The 19,477-nt window shown below is 51.2% G+C and overlaps 1 protein-coding gene across 1 annotated transcript in view; it reads right to left on the bottom strand.

Annotated features, from left to right (window-relative positions):
* The window catches only part of LOC144822509 (serine racemase-like), a 127,235-nt gene that overhangs the window by 32,649 nt on the left and 75,109 nt on the right, over positions 1-19,477 (bottom strand). Inside the window, exons 5-6 of the mRNA XM_078680131.1 lie at positions 4,352-4,471; positions 662-736 (exon numbers count right to left, since the gene is read on the bottom strand). Coding sequence (XP_078536257.1) covers positions 662-736; positions 4,352-4,471 — 195 coding nt within the window. The remainder of the gene's footprint in view (positions 1-661; positions 737-4,351; positions 4,472-19,477) is intronic.

The raw sequence follows: 19,477 nt of genomic DNA, 5'->3' as shown, positions 1-19,477 counted from the left end.
GCCGGCCTTACAGGCAGGATTGTTTCTGTGCAGGAATGGGTCCCTTCCATCCCACAAACAATCCTTAGAGGCCTTTTCCTATTTCTCAGTGAAATGCAGCACACTTAGAAAGAGGAAACAACGAGGAGAAATACAGATATTTCTTATCGTATCGTTGCATCTCTATCGGGAATGAGTACAATTCTGATGCATTCCCACATGTAAATCTGGGAATGCATCAGAATGCATGGTTGAGAACACACACGCTCTACCCGTCCAACGCTCTCCCTGCGCAGTGAAATGTAAGGCAGAGGGTTGCGCTGCCTTGCATTACACCAGCTTTACCAAGCTACGCACCTCTGCCTGGCATGGTGAATCTCATTCCAGGTTTTGCATCGGCATGAGTGGCACAAGGGCTACACAAAACCTTATTAAATCTGGGCCTGGATGTGACTATGGTGAGGCAAGATCAAAGGCCACAAGAGGAGGGACGCTCATACAAGGAGGGATCTTTTGAGAAGCTTTTCCAGCCCTGACTCTTGTTCAATCATGTCTCAGCAGCTTGTGAAAGGGGGAGAGTGAGCACAGAGTACTTGAATCAACACAAAGGTAATGTTCTCTACTATAATACAAGGTGGCAAAAGCAGATACTCAGTGTCTTGTAACAGTAAAGGCTTCGTACCTTGACAGCAACTGCTATTCCAGCCAGCATTCCTCCTCCACCCACTGGAACCACAAGTGCATTCACTGCCGGCACCTGATGGAATGCAAAGGAACAGCTTTCCAAGAAGCCTGATCTGAGCAGCACAAATGAAGATCACAGTGTATGAGAGATTAGAGGGTAATAAGTGCTCTGTGTTTTAGCATTCATATTGGAGAGCACTGTGAGAACAGTCTGTGCTGTGAGCAATGCATCCCTACTTACAACTCAAAGGTTGAAGGTTTAACAGAGTTCTGTGTGCCAGGGCAAATGGAGCACTGGTTTTGAAGAAGGAAGGTGGGGGAAGGAGAATAAGGAATGGAGGGAGGAGGAGGCGGCAGAAAGGAGGGTAGAAGGAAAGGAGGGGGAGGTGAAGATGAAAAGGGAGGAGGAAAAGAAGAGAAAAAGAAAAGATGAATGAGGGAGGGCAGGAGGTAGAATGGAGGAGAGAGGAAGGGGAGGGAAGGAAGGTGGAGGGTAAAGGAATTAAAAGTGAGGGAAGAGGAAGGGAGGACAGGTAAAAGTCAAAGTATATTTTATTTCAGTTAATAAAAACCATAATAATGTATACAGCTGGATCATTAAAGTTACAAGTTCACTGAATATGTAAAACACTGATTTCTAACATTAAATGGCATTTGGACAATTTCGTTTTAATCGGAACTAAATTGCACATATTATTAGATGCAGAAAAGGCATTCGATCGGGTCTCCTGGGACTATCTGTGGTATACATTGGAAAGAGCGGGAGTCAAAAAGGGGTTCATTAAAGCAGTTCAGGCGCTATATGCAAATCCCGTGGCCTCGGTGAGGGTGAATGCGGGGGTCACCACCCAATTTGGGATAAGGAGAGGTACAAGACAGGGTTGCCCCTGCTCTCCATTGCTATTTGCAATGTATATGGATCCACTAATCCGGAGAATAGAAACGAGTATTTTAATAAAACCATTACCTACACGGTTTGGGTATTGTAAAATACTGGCATATGCCGATGATGTTGCAGTAATTACACCAGATCCAACAGAGGCTATTCCCCAAGTAGAAGCAGAAGCACTGAATTTTGGAACAATCTCGGGTTACAAACTTAATACTGCCAAGACCCAGATCATTAAAAATTGGCACACCCCCTGCACAGATAGCCGAGTGACTAAAACTGGCATATATTTGGGGGTAAGGATATCGGCTGAGTTAGATAAATTAGTGGAAATAAACGTAACCCCTTTAATAAACAAAGTGCGGAAGGATTTAGACAGAATAGATAACTTGCACCTCTCAATTTTGGGGCGGACCAATGTGGTAAAAATGCTAGTGTTACCGAAGTTTCTTTATTTTTTTAAAGCAATTCCTTTATTATTTGAGAACAACTTATTTAAGAAGATAGAAAATATGATTAATAGGTTTATATGGGCAAAGGGAAAAACTAGGAGAGCACTTAGGTACATGACACTGCCAAGGGAGAGGGGAGGGTGGGCACTACCAGATCTAAGGTTTTACTATTGGGCGGCAGCTCTACAAAATATGGTGGGTTTGGCGGGTGGGGGAGAAGATGAAGGAGGGAATGAGTTAGGCTCATTGGCAATATATGGCTTGTTACTAGGGCCAGAGGCCGAGAATGTTCTTTTGAAGTATACGGAACCCAGCTATTACAAAAGGACACGGTTTAAGACACTTATCGCTGCATATACGATATGGAAAGCCTTCACAAAAAAATTTGGGTTGGGGCGCTATAACGCATACACGAGATTGAAAGGGAATCCGAATTTATCCGAGGAAATTACATCAGGGACTATATTGGCAGAATGGGAAAGAAAGGGGCTTAGAAAGGTAGGAGACATCCGGGGGGAACAAGGTGCCTACCAGTTCTCTGAGTTACAAATTAAGTTTGCATTAGATAGAAGACAATTCTTTAAGTATTTACAAATTAGGAGTTTTTTATATAATAAGAAAGGTGGCTCAGCAGGGTTCAATAAAAATCCGATTATGGGAGTGATACAAGCAGGCGAGGATTGCACCATCAAGAGATTCTACGCAGAGTTGCTGACTTCAAAAGAGGATGATATAGAGAAATGGGCTGCCAAGTGGAAAGATAGTCTGGAGATTAATGAGGAAAGTTTTGATATATCCTTGGAAATGGGATATACATTGCTATGCTCAGCGCCTCTACAGGCACAACATTACAAAACATTATATCACCTATATCATACGCCTGCTAAAATAGCTCAGTGGGGGGGTACAACTGGAATTAATTGCTTTAGATGCGGGGATTTAGAAGCAGACTTAATACATATATTTGCAGTATGCCCTCATCTGCAGTCGTTGATAAAAGATATTGAGGGTTTTTTAAACCAAGGATTAGCAATAGATGTGACTCTTACTCCCTCAATTATTCTTCTAGGGGTAAAAGAAGGTGGAGATGGACAGCAATGTTGCAACACCAGGGCAGATGAGAGCTGGGAATATTTTTTATTTTTGGCTATGGCAGTACTAAGACTCTGTATTGCATCGTCATGGTTAGATCCTAAAACCCCGACATACCACCAATGGTTGGCTAAATTGCTATCAATATATAACTTGGAGATAGAGATCTATGCAAGAAAGGGAAAAAAGGGTAGGAGAATTGGTAGACAGATATGGGGCCCTATTACTCGCTGGAAGGAACAGAGAGTGGAATGAAAGGTTGGATTAAATAATTGATGGTCTGCAGTGACTCGGATATATTGTATTAATATTGTTTGATTTATATGGAAATTCCAAAAATATTGTATTTTGTTAATCTGCCTAGCTATTTGTAATGCTAAATGTATTGTCGTGCCTTGTATGTCTGTAAAAAATGTGGGAAAAAATTCTGGCAATAAAAAGATTTATAAAAAAAAACTGAACTAAATTGCACATAAATTGGTAATACTGGTATATTAAAATATTCATATTCATCTAATCTTATATAAAGGTTTATCAATTCATTTAATCCATTATTCCTGCTTTAAACATACTAAAGTGTGGTCATATTCGTGCAAAGTCACCTCTTATCTTGGGTTAAGTAAAGATGAAGCAGTTGCACATCCTGTTCCTTCTCTTAAAATGGGATCACATAGTGACTCTATAAAGTGCAGAAAGATTTAGATTAAGTTACTCCATAGTAATGCAAACTTGTCAGGTTAAAAATGTATATAGCCAATTACAGCTGTGGTGACTAAATTGGGTTATTGCAGGGTATTTCATAAGGTGCCAACGTTACATAGTGGTCATCAGTCCCTTTTCAGTCAATAGCCGATTCGCTTTAAGGTAAAAAATAAATAAAAGGCTGTTGTAATTTGAAGCATCTCCCCTTTCATGAAAAAAGTAAGGCATGCCGACATGATCCAAAGCCATGCGAGTTAGAAATTCTCTTCAGTAAAATGTTTCGTTCAGTTAGTAAAATCGGACAGACCGATACAATGTGCGTCAGACTTTCTTCATGTAATTGGCATAGTCTGCACTTTGTATTCTGTGGTTTTGGTTGCCATTTGGGAATATATTCTAGTGTTTGACCGAAACCAAATTGGAAATGGAGGATAGGAAGAGGAAGGGAGGAAAGGAAAAGTAATGGAGGAAAGGAAGAGAAAGAAAGCAAGCAGGCAGTAAGAAGGGGGCAGAGGAGGAGCAGCTAACTTTTAACAATTTAGTCTTACTGTACCTGCTGTAGTATCTCGAGGGCAATTGAACCCTGTCCTGCCATTACTGCTGGGTCCTGGCTAGAGTGCACCAGGACCCCTCCAGTTTCTTGCACTTTGTTTGCTGCTGTGTACGTCCTGGACTGTAGAAGGAAGAGCAGTCGGGCATTAATGAGAACTGTCCACAATCCAAGAGTGATTGGCAGTGAGTAGTACCTTCAGGAGCACAGGCTTTGACACCCACAGTGTAAATTCCTTGAGTAGTTACACCACTGTCTCATTTTTTGCATCACACACAACATTTGCTTCTCACATACTACACAGAATAAGTGCAATTCACATAAAAAACACTGAAGCCCAAACTATTTAGTCACAAACAGTCAAAACATGTTTCTGAATGATAGGAGAGAGTTTAACATGTGGTATCCTTTCAAGAGTATCTCAGCCCTTTACAGCTTCTCAAGTGTCAAGTGCCATTTTGGGTAGATTCCTTTTGCTTGTTGGCTTCTGCTTAATTGCATTTAAACCAATGTTATCCATCTTGAGAAGGGTTGGTGATGGTGTTATGGGAGTGATGAGACCAGATGGTATTAGTATATTTTTGTTGTTATTGAGATTATGTTTACTTTGTGATTATTTTTAATTTAGTAGACTGCGACTTCAAGTCTCAGCCAGCGCTGGGTGGCGCATGGTAATCGTGTCACTGCAGCGCAGCACAGGAGGCCCTTTAAAATCATCCAGCATCCCGCAGAGACTTTACCTTCACTGAGTAGGTGTATATTCTGAAGTACTGTGGTATTGCCACCTCATGTGGGAGAGGTGGCCTTTTTCTTGGGCTTTTACTGTGGATATTTATATTTATATTTTATTGTGGTATAATTGTTTGAGGCCTTTTTCCCCCTGTTGTTAATTTATTGCAAGCTTAGGGGGTTTTCCCAGGCCTGAAGCCATGGGGAGGCGGAAGGCTCAAGTTAGTCAAGAGGGGGTAAAAGCCACAACTTGGTCTACTGTCACGACTATGGACGAATTCCTGTCAAGAGCCGTGTTAGACGGGGACCCGGAGGGTCGGCCGAGTACTGGGGGAGAGGGCTCCGATGAGGGCCGTCTCCGGCGATCGTACAGACAAGTCACTTCCCCCCCACAGATAGACACCACACAAAGCTGAGATCAACACTCTTTATATAGGGTTCTTGCGGCAAGGTTATCAGCGATACAGGGGATTCAGGACTCGAGGGTCCCCTCAATTCTAGTCTCTGTAGGGGAAGGGGGTAGCGGGACAGTCTTAGTACCGGATCGGTACAGGGGGTGGCAAGAGGGAAGCTCACAATCCTCGAGCTTAGGAGTCTGCAAGGTCGGGCCGCGGCAGCGCCAGCCGGCTAGGATGAAGGTCTACAACGGAGGGGCCGCGGCAGCGCCAGCAGGCCAGGGCGATGGTTTAAGTGGCAGAGGGCCGCGGCAGCGCCAGCAGGCCAAGGCGGTAGTTCCCGTAGCAGAGGGCCGCGGCAGCGCCAGGAGGCCAAGGCGATGGTTCATGTTGCTGAGGGCCGCGGCAGCGCCAGCAGGCCAAGATGATGGTTCACGTTGCAGAGGGCCGCGGCAGCGCCAGCAGGCCAAGGCGATAGTTCACGTTGCAGAGGGCCGCGGCAGCGCCAGCAGGCCAAGGCGATAGTTCACGTTGCAGAGGGCCGCGGCAGCGCCAGCAGGCCAAGATGATGGTTTCACGAGGGTAGGCCGCGGCAGCGCCAGCAGGCCAAGACGAAGGGTTCACAGGGCAGGGCTGCGGCAGCGCCAGCAGTCCGTCAAGGATGAGTTCTTCTCGGTGTCTCTCGACTCCAGGATACAACTGCCTTCCTGGTCTGGAGCTGCCCCAGTTATAGGTCTGGTCCCCTTTGATGTCCGGACCCTCGCGCCTGGAGGTCGGGAGGTCCGGAATGAGGGAGTCCAGACACCAAGCAGGGGGGTGGAGCCCGCGCCCAGGGAGGCCGGGGGTGATCGACACCTGGCGGCGGAGAGCCGTTGACGACTCCTTCTTCCATTGACCTGCCAAGTGGTCTCTTTACCTCCTGTGTGGAGGTTGGTGCCTCGATGTCGGGGCCTGGCCAGGCCCAGGGTTGGGGTCGAGTCGAGGCCATGCGGCCTCGTGCTGTAGTGTCCAAAGATGGCGGCTGGGCCGGGGCCACGGTGCTGACGGGGACCAGGGCCAACCGGTACTGGAGGGTTCAGGAGCTGGAGTCCCGTTGTGGACGGGTTGTGGGTTGCCTCGGGGCGTTGCCGGGGTGGCTCTTGCTGGGGATTCAGGGAGAGCCGGGGTCCGGGCCCCGTCGTGCGGAGGAGGGACGGCCCGGCCACGAGGCCTGTCCAACATGCGTCCCCCCCAGCTGAAGGCAGGGAGAGTCAGCCATCCTCTTGGGGACTCTCCTCGCCGAGGCGGAAAAAGCGTGACAGGCCGTCTGCGTTGGCGTGGTCCTGGCCTGGACGATGCTCCACAGTGAAGTCCATCCCCTGCAGGGAGATGGACCAGCGCAACAGTTTCAGGTTTTCCCCCCGCATCTGCATCAGCCATTGCAGGGGTCGGTGGTCTGTCTGTACCCGAAAGTGGGTGCCGAAGAGGTAGGGCCGGAGCTTCTTGAGGGCCCATACTACGGCGAAGGCCTCCCTCTCGATGGTGCTCCAGCGCTGCTCCCGGGCCAGCAGGCGTCGGCTGATGAATGCCACTGGCTGATCGGCTCCCTCGGTGTTGAGTTGGGAGAGGAAGGCCCCCACGCCATGATCGGAGGCGTCCGTCTGTACAATGAATTCCCGGCCGTAGTCGGGAGCCTGGAGCACGGGGGCAGTGCACATGGAGGCCTTCAGCTTCTCGAAGGCCGATTGGCAGTCCGGAGTCCAGTTGACTGTTTTGGGGTTCTTCTTGGATGCGAGCTCCGTGAGGGGCCCCACGATGCTGCCATAGTCCTTCAGAAACCGCCGGTAGTACCCGGTGAGTCCCAGGAAGGCCCGGACCTCGGTTTGGGTCGTAGGGGGTTGCCAGGCCTGGATGGCAGCGATCTTGAGCTGGAGGGGGGCCACCAGACCGCTTCCCACTTGGTGTCCTAGGTAGGTCACGGACCCCTGGCCAACCTGACATTTGCTGGCCTTGATGGTGAGCCCGGCCTGCCGGAGGGCGTGTAGAACTTCCCGCAGGTGGCGGAGGTGGTCGGTCCAGTGGTGACTGTACACAGCGATGTCGTTCAGGTAGGCGGCGCTGAATTCTTCGAGGCCCGCCAGTACCTGGTTCACGAGTCGTTGAAATGTTGCTGGAGCGTTTTTCATGCCGAATGGCATCACCTTGAAGTGGTAGTGGCCGTCTGGGGTAGAGAAGGCGGATCGTTCTTGGGCCCTGGGGGTGAGGCCGATCTGCCAGTAGCCCGCTGTTAAATCGAAGATGCTCAGGTAGCGGGCGGCCCCCATCCGGTCAATTAGCTCATCTGCCCGGGGGATAGGGTGAGCGTCGGTCCTGGTAACGGCATTCAGTCCCCGGTAGTCCACACAGAACCGGAGCTCAGGGGCAACGCCCGGGGCGGCCGCCTTGGGGACCAGGACGACTGGGCTGGCCCAGGGGCTGTCAGAGGGTTCGATCACTCCCAGGGCCAGCATCTTGGATACCTCGGTCTGGATGCAGGCGCGCACCCGATCTGGTACGCGGTACGCCCTGTGTCGAATAGGGGGGCTGTCCCCGGTGTCCACATCGTGAAGGCACCAGGGGGTGACCCCGGGGGTGAGAGAGAACAAGGTTGCGAATCGGGACAGGAGAGCTTGACAGTCTTGGCGTTGCTCCGGGGACAAGGCCTCGGAGAGTCTGACCCCTTCCACTGAGCCATCCTGCTCGAGGGTCCTCAGCAGGTCAGGAAGGGGCTCGGAGTCTTCTTCCGTCCCATTATCAGTAGACATCAGGAGGCTGAGTTCTGAGCGTACAAAATGGGGCTTGAGTCTGTTGGCGTGGAGGACCCGTAGGGGGTTCCGGGAGGTTTCCATGTCGATTAAGTAGGTGACGGGCCCCTTGCGTTCGATCACCTTGAAGGGTCCGGACCATTTGTCCTGTAGGGCACAGGGTTCAACCGGGGACATCACCCAGACCTGCTGTCCCGGCTCGAACTCGATGGAGGAGGCGTGCTGATCATACCATTTCTTCATGTCTTCCTGACTGGCTTCAAGGTTGGCTTTGGCCATCTCCCTGAATCGCCGGGTCTGGTTGCGAAGGGCCAAGAGATACTTATATATGTCAGGGGGAGTTTTCTGGGGGGGCCTCTCCCAACCTTCTTTGACTAGGCTGAGGGGACCCCGGACGGGGTGTCCGTACAGGAGTTCAAATGGGCTGAAGCCTAGGGATTTTTGAGGGACCTCTCGGTAGGCGAACAGGAGGCACGGGAGTAGCACGTCCCACTGGCGTCGGAGGGGTTCTTCTAGGCCCATGATCATTCCTTTGAGAGTGCGGTTAAACCGCTCGACCAATCCATTTCCTTGCGGGTGATAGGGGGTCGTGAATTCGTAGGTGACCCCACACTGTTGCCAGAGAGACTTCATGTATCTCGAGATGAAGTTCGTGCCCCTGTCGCTGACGACCTCCCGGGGGAAGCCCACCCGGGAGAAGATCCCCATCAGGGCTCGGCCTACCACGGGCGCCGTCACGGTTCGAAGAGGGATGGCCTCGGGATAGTGGGTAGCGTGGTCCACCAGGACCAGGATGAACCGGTGTCCTTGTGCTGTTCGGGGGTCCAGGGGCCCCACAATGTCTATTCCCACCCGTTCGAACGGGGTGGTGACGACGGGAAAAGGCTGTAAGGGTGCTTTGGTTTTTCGGCCACTTTTTCCGCTGGCCTGGCAGGTGGGGCAGGCCCTGCAGTGGTTGGTGACATCCTTTCGCATTTGGGGCCAGTAAAAGTGGGTCACCAGGCGGTCGTACGTTTTGTCCTGTCCCAGGTGTCCAGCAAGGGGTACATCGTGTGCTAAGTTCAAGAGGAAATCTCTGAAGCGAAGGGGCACCACCAGCACCCGACTGGCCCCCAGTTCTGCAATCCTTTGCTCACTGTAGAGCAGGTCATTGTCCCAGTAGATCCAGTGGGCCCCCGAGGTGTCCCCTGCGCTCTGGGCAAGGGCTTGCTGCCGGAGTCCCTCGAGGGAGGGACAGGTTCTTTGTTCTTGTCGGAATTGTTCCTGGGTGGGACCCCCCTCTTGACGCCACTGGGCCAGGTCGGGGAGGTCCTGGAGCCGACCGAGTCCTTCTTCGGTTTGGGCCGGGGGACTTGCTTCTGGGGTGGCCTCCTCTGGGACAATCGCGGGAGGAGGCTCCGGCCACTCGGGTTCCTCGGGACTGGGGACGGCCCGGGCGGTCATGGACCGGGTCGTGACACAGACCCATTCGGGGAGGCCCAGCATCTCCAGGTGCTCTCTCCGTTCGACTGCTGCCCAGGGAGAACTTTCGAGGTCGTTCCCCAGGAGGCAATCCACGGGGGCATCATCGCGGACAGTCACTTTCAGCATCCCGGATACTCCTCCCCATTCGAAGGGGACGTAGGCCATTTGACATAGACTTTCTGAGTTGTCGGCCGACCGGACAGGGCAAAGAATGTTCGGCAAGATCTGGTCCGGGGCCACCAGATGACAGCGGACTGCGGTCACACTGGCCCCGGTGTCGCGGAGGGCTTCAGCCCGGCGGCCATTAATGTTGACCCACTGGCTGTACTTCTGCGTGTTGGCGGGAAGGGGGGCCCGAGGGATCAGGTCTCGTTCCCCTAAGCAAACCAGGGACATGGCGGCCGGTTCCCACTCAGGCTGGTCGGTCTCGTACTCTTCTTGGTCTTCTGGGGTTTGCTCTTCCCCTAGGGCGGCAGCAGCGACCTGGCGGGGTATAGTGTTCGGGTTCTTTGGGCAGTTGGGATCATTGGCGTAGTGGCCGGGTCGCTGGCATCGGTGGCAAGTAATGTTGGCTCGGAAGCCTGGTCGCATCGGGGGGTGTCCCCTGCCGGCTGGGGGCGGGGGGTTGCTTGTGGGAGTCACCGGGCCGGTGTCTCTACCCCGACCCTGGCCTCCTCCTCCCCCACGGGGGCGATTGGGCCCTTGGGCAGTTCTGTTCGGTTCGCTGGGCCCGTTTCGGCCAACTCGGGTGCTTTCCCATCGGTCAGCTTCGGCGGCGAGTTGCCGAGGTTCCGTTAGTTTACTGTCCAGGAGGTGTTGCCTGAGTTCGATGAAGCAGTTGTTAGAAAGGTGCTCCCACACAATAAGGTCAAAGAGTTGCTCGTAAGTGGTCACTTTGCTGCCCTTGATCCACCCCTCGAAGGCCCGGCTAAAGAAGTTCACGTACTCCACCCAAGTTGTACCCGGGATCCGTTTGCAGTCGCGGAACCGCTGGCGGTACATCTCGGGTGTGAGTCCGTATCGAGTGAGGAGGGCGGCTTTCATGTGGTCGTAGGATGTCATCAGATGGTCCGGGAGTTGCAGCAGGGCGTCTCGCCCTTCGTTGACAAACCTCCCCCATAACCCGGCTCCCCAGTCGCTCCGGGGAATCCGGTGGGAGGTCATGGCATTGCTGGATATCATCGTTCTTGTAGTACTCCCTGACGACATCTTTGGGGATGTGGACCTTGGGGTCCGTAGTGGCAGGAGTGTTCGTGCGCTCGGGGATCCCGAGCTTTGTTCTGCTTCCTAATCTCTAGTTCTTTGAGGTTGCGCTCATGTTCGTAGGCTAGCTTCTTCTCTTCTAGCTCTCTCTGCCTTTGTTTCTCTTCTCGCTCCTCTCGGAGCCGTAAGTGTTCCAACGTTATTTTTTGTTCCGCCAATTTGAGCTCTCCATCTAAGCGAAGTCGCGCCAGTTCTAATTCATGGAGCCTGTTTTTTTCCCGTTCTCGGGCCTCCTCTGGGGAGAGACCCGATCTTCTTTCTTCCGTCGGCATGGGGCTTGTTTCGGGTGTCTCGTGGCTTCGTGTTTGGGGTATGGTCGTACCCGTCTCCGCCCAAGATTCCAGGGCTCGTTTGAAGTCCTCTTTCGTGCTCAGTCCTGTGGTTGAAATCCCTAGTTCTATGCAAAATTGTTTCAGTTCTCTGTGGTTGTATTCCTCTAGCTTTTCCATCTGGAATTTTTCTGTTGTTCCGCTCTCTTTTGTTGTCATGGTGGTTGTGTGTCGTGGGGCGAGTGACCCTCTGTACGATTATGCGTAGGTTCGGATCGCGCCGCTGGCCACCAATGTTAGACGGGGACCCGGAGGGTCGGCCGAGTACTGGGGGAGAGGGCTCCGATGAGGGCCGTCTCCGGCGATCGTACAGACAAGTCACTTCCCCCCCCACAGATAGACACCACACAAAGCTGAGATCAACACTCTTTATATAGGGTTCTTGCGGCAAGGTTATCAGCGATACAGGGGATTCAGGACTCGAGGGTCCCCTCAATTCTAGTCTCTGTAGGGGAAGGGGGTAGCGGGACAGTCTTAGTACCGGATCGGTACAGGGGGTGGCAAGAGGGAAGCTCACAATCCTCGAGCTTAGGAGTCTGCAAGGTCGGGCCGCGGCAGCGCCAGCCGGCTAGGATGAAGGTCTACAACGGAGGGGCCGCGGCAGCGCCAGCAGGCCAAGGCGATGGTTTAAGTGGCAGAGGGCCGCGGCAGCGCCAGCAGGCCAAGGCGGTAGTTCCCGTAGCAGAGGGCCGCGGCAGCGCCAGCAGGCCAAGGCGATGGTTCACGTTGCTGAGGGCCGCGGCAGCGCCAGCAGGCAAAGATGATGGTTCACGTTGCAGAGGGCCGCGGCAGCGCCAGCAGGCCAAGGCGATAGTTCACGTTGCAGAGGGCCGCGGCAGCGCCAGCAGGCCAAGATGATGGTTTCACGAGGGTAGGCCGTGGCAGCGCCAGCAGGCCAAGACGAAGGGTTCACAGGGCAGGGCTGCGGCAGCGCCAGCAGTCCGTCAAGGATGAGTTCTTCTCGGTGTCTCTCGACTCCAGGATACAACTGCCTTCCTGGTCTGGAGCTGCCCCAGTTATAGGTCTGGTCCCCTTTGATGTCCGGACCCTCGCGCCTGGAGGTTGGGAGGTCCGGAATGAGGGAGTCCAGACACCCAGCAGGGGGGTGGAGCCCGCGCCCAGGGAGGCCGGGGGTGATCGACACCTGGCGGCGGAGAGCCGTTGACGACTCCTTCTTCCATTGACCTGCCAAGTGGTCTCTTTACCTCCTGTGTGGAGGTTGGTGCCTCGATGTCGGGGCCTGGCCAGGCCCAGGGTTGGGGTCGAGTCGAGGCCACGCAGCCTCGTGCTGTAGTGTCCAAAGATGGCGGCTGGGCCGGGGCCACGGTGCTGACGGGGACCAGGGCCAACCGGTACTGGAGGGTTCAGGAGCTGGAGTCCCGTTGTGGACGGGTTGTGGGTTGCCTCGGGGGGTTGCCGGGGTGGCTCTTGCTGGGGATTCAGGGAGAGCCGGGGTCCGGGCCCCGTCGTGCAGAGGGGGGACGGCACGGCCACGAGGCCTGTCCAACAAGCCGCCTCAGTTATTGATAAGGAGATCGAATTAGTAAATCGTCGTCTTTCTAGATCTCCCTCTAACGGCCTTGTTACTTTCATGGGTGGGTAAATGAAATCAACTTGTGATATCGCCATCGACATAGTGAGCATGCCATTATCCCCTGGGCTGGGGAATGTCTCTCAGGGTAATGAGGCCTTATCCCCTTTATTAGAAATTCCCCGGGAGGTGCCAGCCAGGTCACTGTCGCCTGTGGTGATCGTGGGGAATAAGAAGAGCGGTACCTCCTCTCTTGCATTGGGAAATGAAGGGACGGGTGGTAGTCTTAATTCTTTAACAGTGAGTGTGAAACGAAAATGTTAACCTATGGGGAGCCAAGCCAAAAAGATTAAATCTAATGTATCCACTAACCACTAAACCTGTCATTAAAAATAAGGCTCCTGAGTCTCCTGTCCCGAATTTAGTTATATGGCCACGCTGGAGGCCCTTAAATCTACCATCTGTGGCCAGTTGGATGCTAAGTTGAGCCCTTTTGTGGCTAAGTTAAATCACATCGAGCATATGTTAGCTGTTCAATACAAGTCTTTGGATCACACTAATCCCTCTTATCCGGTGCCCTCGGATCTTTCCAAGGTTAATATAACCACAGGCACCTTGCTAGCTTCTGGGGCAGACTCTGTTTCTCACTCTTCTGATAGGCCCCCTGCCAGTGGCGAAAATGGGGCTCACAGAGATTCTGGGGGGCTGGCTGTTGGCATAAGTACAAGTGCAAGACAGGTTTCTGATGGGGTTTTTCCTACAAATCATCTGGGCCAGTCTGTTGATAGACCAGGCCATACTTCGGCTGAGAGGCAGGGAAATCCAACCAATGCCCCTGCGAATCCAGTGGTTATTAATCTCCCAATCAAATCTACACCACTGGTAGAAATTCTGGGGAATGTCCCCCCACTTGCACAAGGTACTCAGGAGGATTTTTCTCAATTTAAGAACATGGTTACACATTGGTTATCGTGTAACACTCCTGTGGGGCCAATGGTGGAAGGTAACGCAGTGTGTGTTGGATAGGTAGTTCAAAGAAACCTGGTGGGGGTGACTGCATTGTTGTTAATTTCATTTTATAGCACTGGCAGTGAACTGTAGGATCCAGCATTTGCCTACCTCATATAGAAACTCTCAAGCTATTATTTTAAGGAGAGGTAATGATAGTATGGGTATTATTAATTTTTATAACGCGGTAAGCACTCAGGGGGATTGCAAGATCATGGATAGTGTGTTCAGTGATCATAACCCCACCTGTGTGAACCTTGGAGGTTGGTTGCTGTCTAGTCAAGACAGGGTGACAGCACCGGGCATGCTGAGACCTACAGATAGTAGTCACCGTCTAAAGTGGTCCCAGGTATCGCCGGATTTATTCTATGCCAAGGTACAAGTGGTCTGTGCGCACCTGAAATTGCATCTTGTGTGTCTCCTTGCTCCCTACCTGGGGGTGTTCTTGAGGCCTTTGAGGGTATTATCAGCAAGGTTAGGGCTCTGTTAAGCTCAGCCACCCATAGCATGGTGTCACGTGACCCCAGATGGTTTGATTCTTGTTGCTCTAGGGCTGGTAGAGATCTAAAGGAAGCCTTAAAAGTCACCCCGAGAGATTAACTTTGATTCGTGCCCATCGCATTAAATATAAACAGGCACTGGCCACTCGTAAGAGGGAACTAAAAGAAGCAACATGGCGAGATCTGTTGGAGCCCAGTACTTTAGGTAGTAGCTCTAAGTTTTGGGGCATTATTATCGTCCGCTATTCGAGAAGGACGGGTCTGGAGAACTAGGCACTAATATAACACTTTAGGCATTTTAGGGTTGTCATGTAACAAGGCACCTGCCGGATCTTTTCAAATCTAATATTTTATTTTGGGCCCCGGTTCTGGTCGCTGTGTTAAATGCGGCGGCTAGGGCCAGTTGTCCGGTGTCTTGGACCATCTCAACTATTGTGCCGGTTTTCAAGAAGGGCAATCGTAATAGCACTTTGTGCTATAGACCGATCTCTCTTATTGACTCCGTGGTAAAGGTTGTGGGTGGGGTTTTATTGAACAGACTAGCTTACTGGGTGAAAGAGAATAAAATCCTTGCAGATATACAATATGGGTTTTGTCCAGGGCATTCTACCATAGCCCAATGCCTTAGCCTGTGCATGATCCTGGGGAAGTACACGGTCGCCCGCCAAGGTACGATCTACATGGCCTTCATGGATCTTTCCTCCGCTTTTGACTGTGTCAATCGGGGGAAACTGTGGCAATCCTTTAGGGCCATGGGGTGGAAGCTGGCCTGGTAGCCTTCTTGGGGGACCTGCACAGGGATACCAAGGCCATTATTAGATTTGCCCAGGATCTTCGGGTCTCAAAGGATTTCTAAATCGAAAGGGGAGTACGGCAGGGATGTATCCTGGCCCCATTTCTGTTTAATTTATACAATAATGACCTGGAAAAAGTTTTGTTAGAAACACGGGCCTACTTTCCTTATGCAGGGCAAAGAGGACTGCCCGTCCTGCTATATGCAGACGACGCAGTCCTCTTAGCAAGGACGCCAAGTGGTCTCCAGATGCTTCTTGACACCTTTAGGAATTTCACGGTGGATCGTTGTTAAATACTAGATTACGTTGTGAACATTACCGGCGCCAATCTGTCCCGCTTAGGCCTTTTGCGAGCGCGTAAGCGGCAGCCATTTTAGATACTGTGGCCAGTTTTGTAACATTGCCGATCGCCTGCGCGTCTCCCCGACCCCGCAATCATCTCCCATGCGCTGGCAGCTCCTAAGCACACATGCTAGAGTCATAAAGCATCCTCAGCGCGACCGTGCCCCAGAGCCACTTCCCGTGCCGAGCCCACATACCCTTTCATCCCTCGCGCACTTGTGCTTGATGTGGTACTGGCGGATCGTGCAAGAGCATGCCGCATCATCGGGGCCAGCTGTTGCACCTTCGTCCCAGACTACTCACCTTCCGTCTACAAAGCAATTGAACACCTTCACAAATTGACATCAGAGATCCATCAGGAACAAGAAGGTTGGACACTTGGAAACTGGGTTTGGAGCATTTTGAAAGACTGGGGCTGGAAACTGTCGATAATAATATTGGTGCCAGTTTTTGTAATATGTGGTTGCTGCTTAGGAATACAATGCATACCACCCTTATGCTCTCTTTTGATGAATTTGATATGCCCTAAGACTTTGGACACAAAATTTGAAAATATGAAAGCATTGTATGACAAGGAGATACAGAATATGATGAACATTGACATAGATTGACAGGATGACTAGGCATGTTCAAAGGAAGGACTGTTAAATACTAGATTACGATGTGAACATTACCGGCGCCATCTTGTCCCGCTTACACCTTTTGCGAGCGCGTAAGCGGCAGCCATTTTAGATACTGTGGCCAGTTTTGTAACATTGCCGATCGCCTGCGCGTCTCCCCGACCCAGCGATCATCCCCCATGTGCTGGCAGCTCCCAAGCACACATGCTGGAGTCATAAAGCATCCTCAGCGCGACCCTGCCCCGGAGCCACTTCCCGTGCCGAGCCCACATACCCTTTCATCCCTCGCGCACAAACAGGCCCTTCGATAATCTCCTCCCCTGCACCTTGCTGTTCGATCCGATCCCAGGCCATAACCTACCCCTGTGGATACAGTTTATTGCCCCGTGCAGTAGGATTCCGCCTCTCATCAAAGGAGCGGAATTAATCAACGCTCCAAACCCATGAGATCCGACCGATTGCGCGTATTTCAGCTCCTGCCGGAACGCCCATCCGCGCGATAGCAATCACCTACTGAGACCGGGGGTGGGTACAGTACTGTTGATATGTGTGGGAACGGGCCTGAAGCGGGGATTCCAAAAGATGGTTCACAATGTATCAAAGAAATGTCAGGAATGTGTTACACTGTAATAAAGACATAAACCTGTGTATAAAGAGCCAGGCCACAGAGATGCGGTTAGAGCACCTCGAGACGACACCCTGTTTATCTGATTTGAGGCGCTTTCCTTCGAAGAATAAATCCGTTTCCTGCTTTCCAATTCCCAGCGCCCGCCTCTTTATTTGATAATCACGATTGAACTAGAGGCGACTAACGCCAAGCAGAGCTTGAGGATATCTGGGGAAAATCTGCTTTGTTCTAACAATTGGCGTCCCAACACGGGGCCCATCAGAGACACGTGGGTCCAGTGAGAGAGGTCCTAACGACGGAGTGAACGACTGCAACGATCGGGATAGACCCTCGTCTGGCAGCCGATCATCTGACCTTCACTGGTTCTGAACGGACCTCTCTCGAGTGATCTACGATCCTGACTGGGATCCCACAGGAGTGCCATGGCAACATCGGAGAATAGAGGACGATCCGGCACTGGAAGTGGAAGACGAGAAACAGTCCATACGGTCCAGGTAAGGTCGTGCAGCACAACTGTTTTGATTGATTGACTGATTGATTGTTTGGAAAATACTAGTATTGCTTATATTTATTGGTTCGTCTAGCCTTTGTTGCTATTCGACATATTGGTTCTCTTGAGATATTCTCTGTTTGCAAATAACGAAGAATAGAAATATTCTGTCTAGTCTTTGCAGGTAGTGAAGGATAGGTAGTGCGGACCTTTGTCCAACATTATTTGAGATCTTCACTTGTCCGATATACGTCATGCCTATCTTCTCCCCACTCATTGGAAATTGGTTCAGCCCGGACCGTTTATTAGAGGTAGATCATCCAGCTCCACTGGAAAGTACCCCTAATAAGGACATGTATGTTAAATATGGACTAGTGGCCGTAGCTTACAGTAAACTATGGCATAAAAATACCAAGAAAGATCGAGAAAGTCAGTGGCCACTGATAGGATCTTTTGACCTCGACAAATTAGAAGCACTAGAAATAGCCCTTCGCAAAAATAGAACCACGCCAACCATGCTTGATAGTCTCGGCATGTGGCGCAAAGAAGCAACACAACTTAAAAAGAGAGACGAAGCAAAGAGTGATAAAGAACTACGAAAGGCAGCTCACGTAGCTGGTAAAAATTGAAAGAGGAAGTGATAGAAAAAGAAAACGCTAGAAAGGAACGAGAATTAGAAACCTCAGGCCAATGACTTGTTAGAACACCCTCAGCGCTTTTCCCTGATCTCCCATCAAAGCAAAGGACGGACGATGATTTACTCTTAGGTCTCCCAATCATCTACATGCCTCCTCCTTATGCCCCCACTCATCCCTTGGTACAGCCCCAAGGACCCCAGAACTTAACTGAAATAGTGCCAGGGCCTTGGTGCTCACGGCTCAAACAGGACCTGACTGATTCATGGCTCTATATAGGAAGGTGGACACAGGGTACGAGAGTGAATGTGACTTAACCAAACTCTTCTCCTACACTTTAGAAGTCTTCCGCCACCTTATAGAACAGGGACGAATAGTTAAGAACGTCACGCCTGTGATAACTGAACCCCCGATAGAAAGATACGACAACATGATGCCCATAAAAGAAGCTGCCCCCTATTGGGTTCCCCCAAGAGGACAAGGAACTCACGATGACATAAATCACCAGGACGCAAAAGGAAGAGTAGTATACAACTGGGTATATCCGTGCCGGACTTGCGGAAGAATCCCACCGCATTCTATACGGAATTAGGTACCGCTTTGGGATCAACGATCATGACCCTTGCCGACATCGACTTGTTCTTTGGGCTATGTCTGCCAGCTGACGTGTGGAAGCAAATCCGGAAAGTCGACCACACTGATCTGTTCGGATATACCTGGGAACAATTCGGCAACCTAGATAAACAACGAAACCCTGGACAGAAACCCCTAAAAGCAATATTAGACCTTCCAGATAAAATCGTACAAAAGGTAAAGACTCTAATCCCCGAGAAAAAGGTAGACTGGTCTATAGTGACAGCTTGCCACCAAAAACCCCAAGAAGATGTCTCCGAATACTTCTCCCGGTTTGAAACGGTGTTTTCCGATTACAGTGGACAGGACATGACCACTGCAACCAGACATCACTTGTTTGTACAGAATTATGTTAAAGGTTTGTTACCGGACGTTTCGCAGAAATTGCAAACTAGTGAAAGCAGTTGGGCCGCCTCAAGCCCGCGGCCATCCTCCAAATGGCTGAGTATTACGAGCACCAAAAGAATGAAAGCGATAGAGCTTCCGAAAGGAAAAAGAAAGATTTAAAAGAACGGGTTATGATAGCCCTATTACAAGGCGTGAGTATAGGGAATGAACAGTATAAGGGAGGTTATGAACAGAATACCTCTAGAACTCCACCGCCCCGAAGCAATAGACTCGCACCCTTTGCTGGACGTAGAGACTTAGGCGAGAACCAATGTGCTTTTTGTAAAGAGTACGGGCATTGGAAGTCTCAATGTCCAGTCCTGTTAGAAATGAATAGGAACAAAGAGACAAGAGAGCTAGCGAATGGGCCGAGAAATAGAGGACGTGGACGAGGGTACACAAATGACACTAGTGAGGAAAGGCCAGGTAGAACGAATACATTTGACCGTCCTCGACAAAATCAGTACCAGCAGTCTGACTACGAAAACGCATACGATTATGCACAGGACTGCCAAGGGCAAGGGAGGGATCCAGTCGAGCTCTATGTTGACCAGCAAGGTCCTTATGTTACTGCAAAGGTCCTAGGTACAAAGTCTCC

Source organism: Lissotriton helveticus, chromosome 3_1 (genome assembly GCF_964261635.1).
Source record: "Lissotriton helveticus chromosome 3_1, aLisHel1.1, whole genome shotgun sequence".
Taxonomy (NCBI): Eukaryota; Metazoa; Chordata; class Amphibia; order Caudata; family Salamandridae; genus Lissotriton; species Lissotriton helveticus.
The sequence above is the reverse complement of the archived record's forward strand: the minus strand, read 5'-3'. Positions and strand labels throughout refer to the sequence as shown.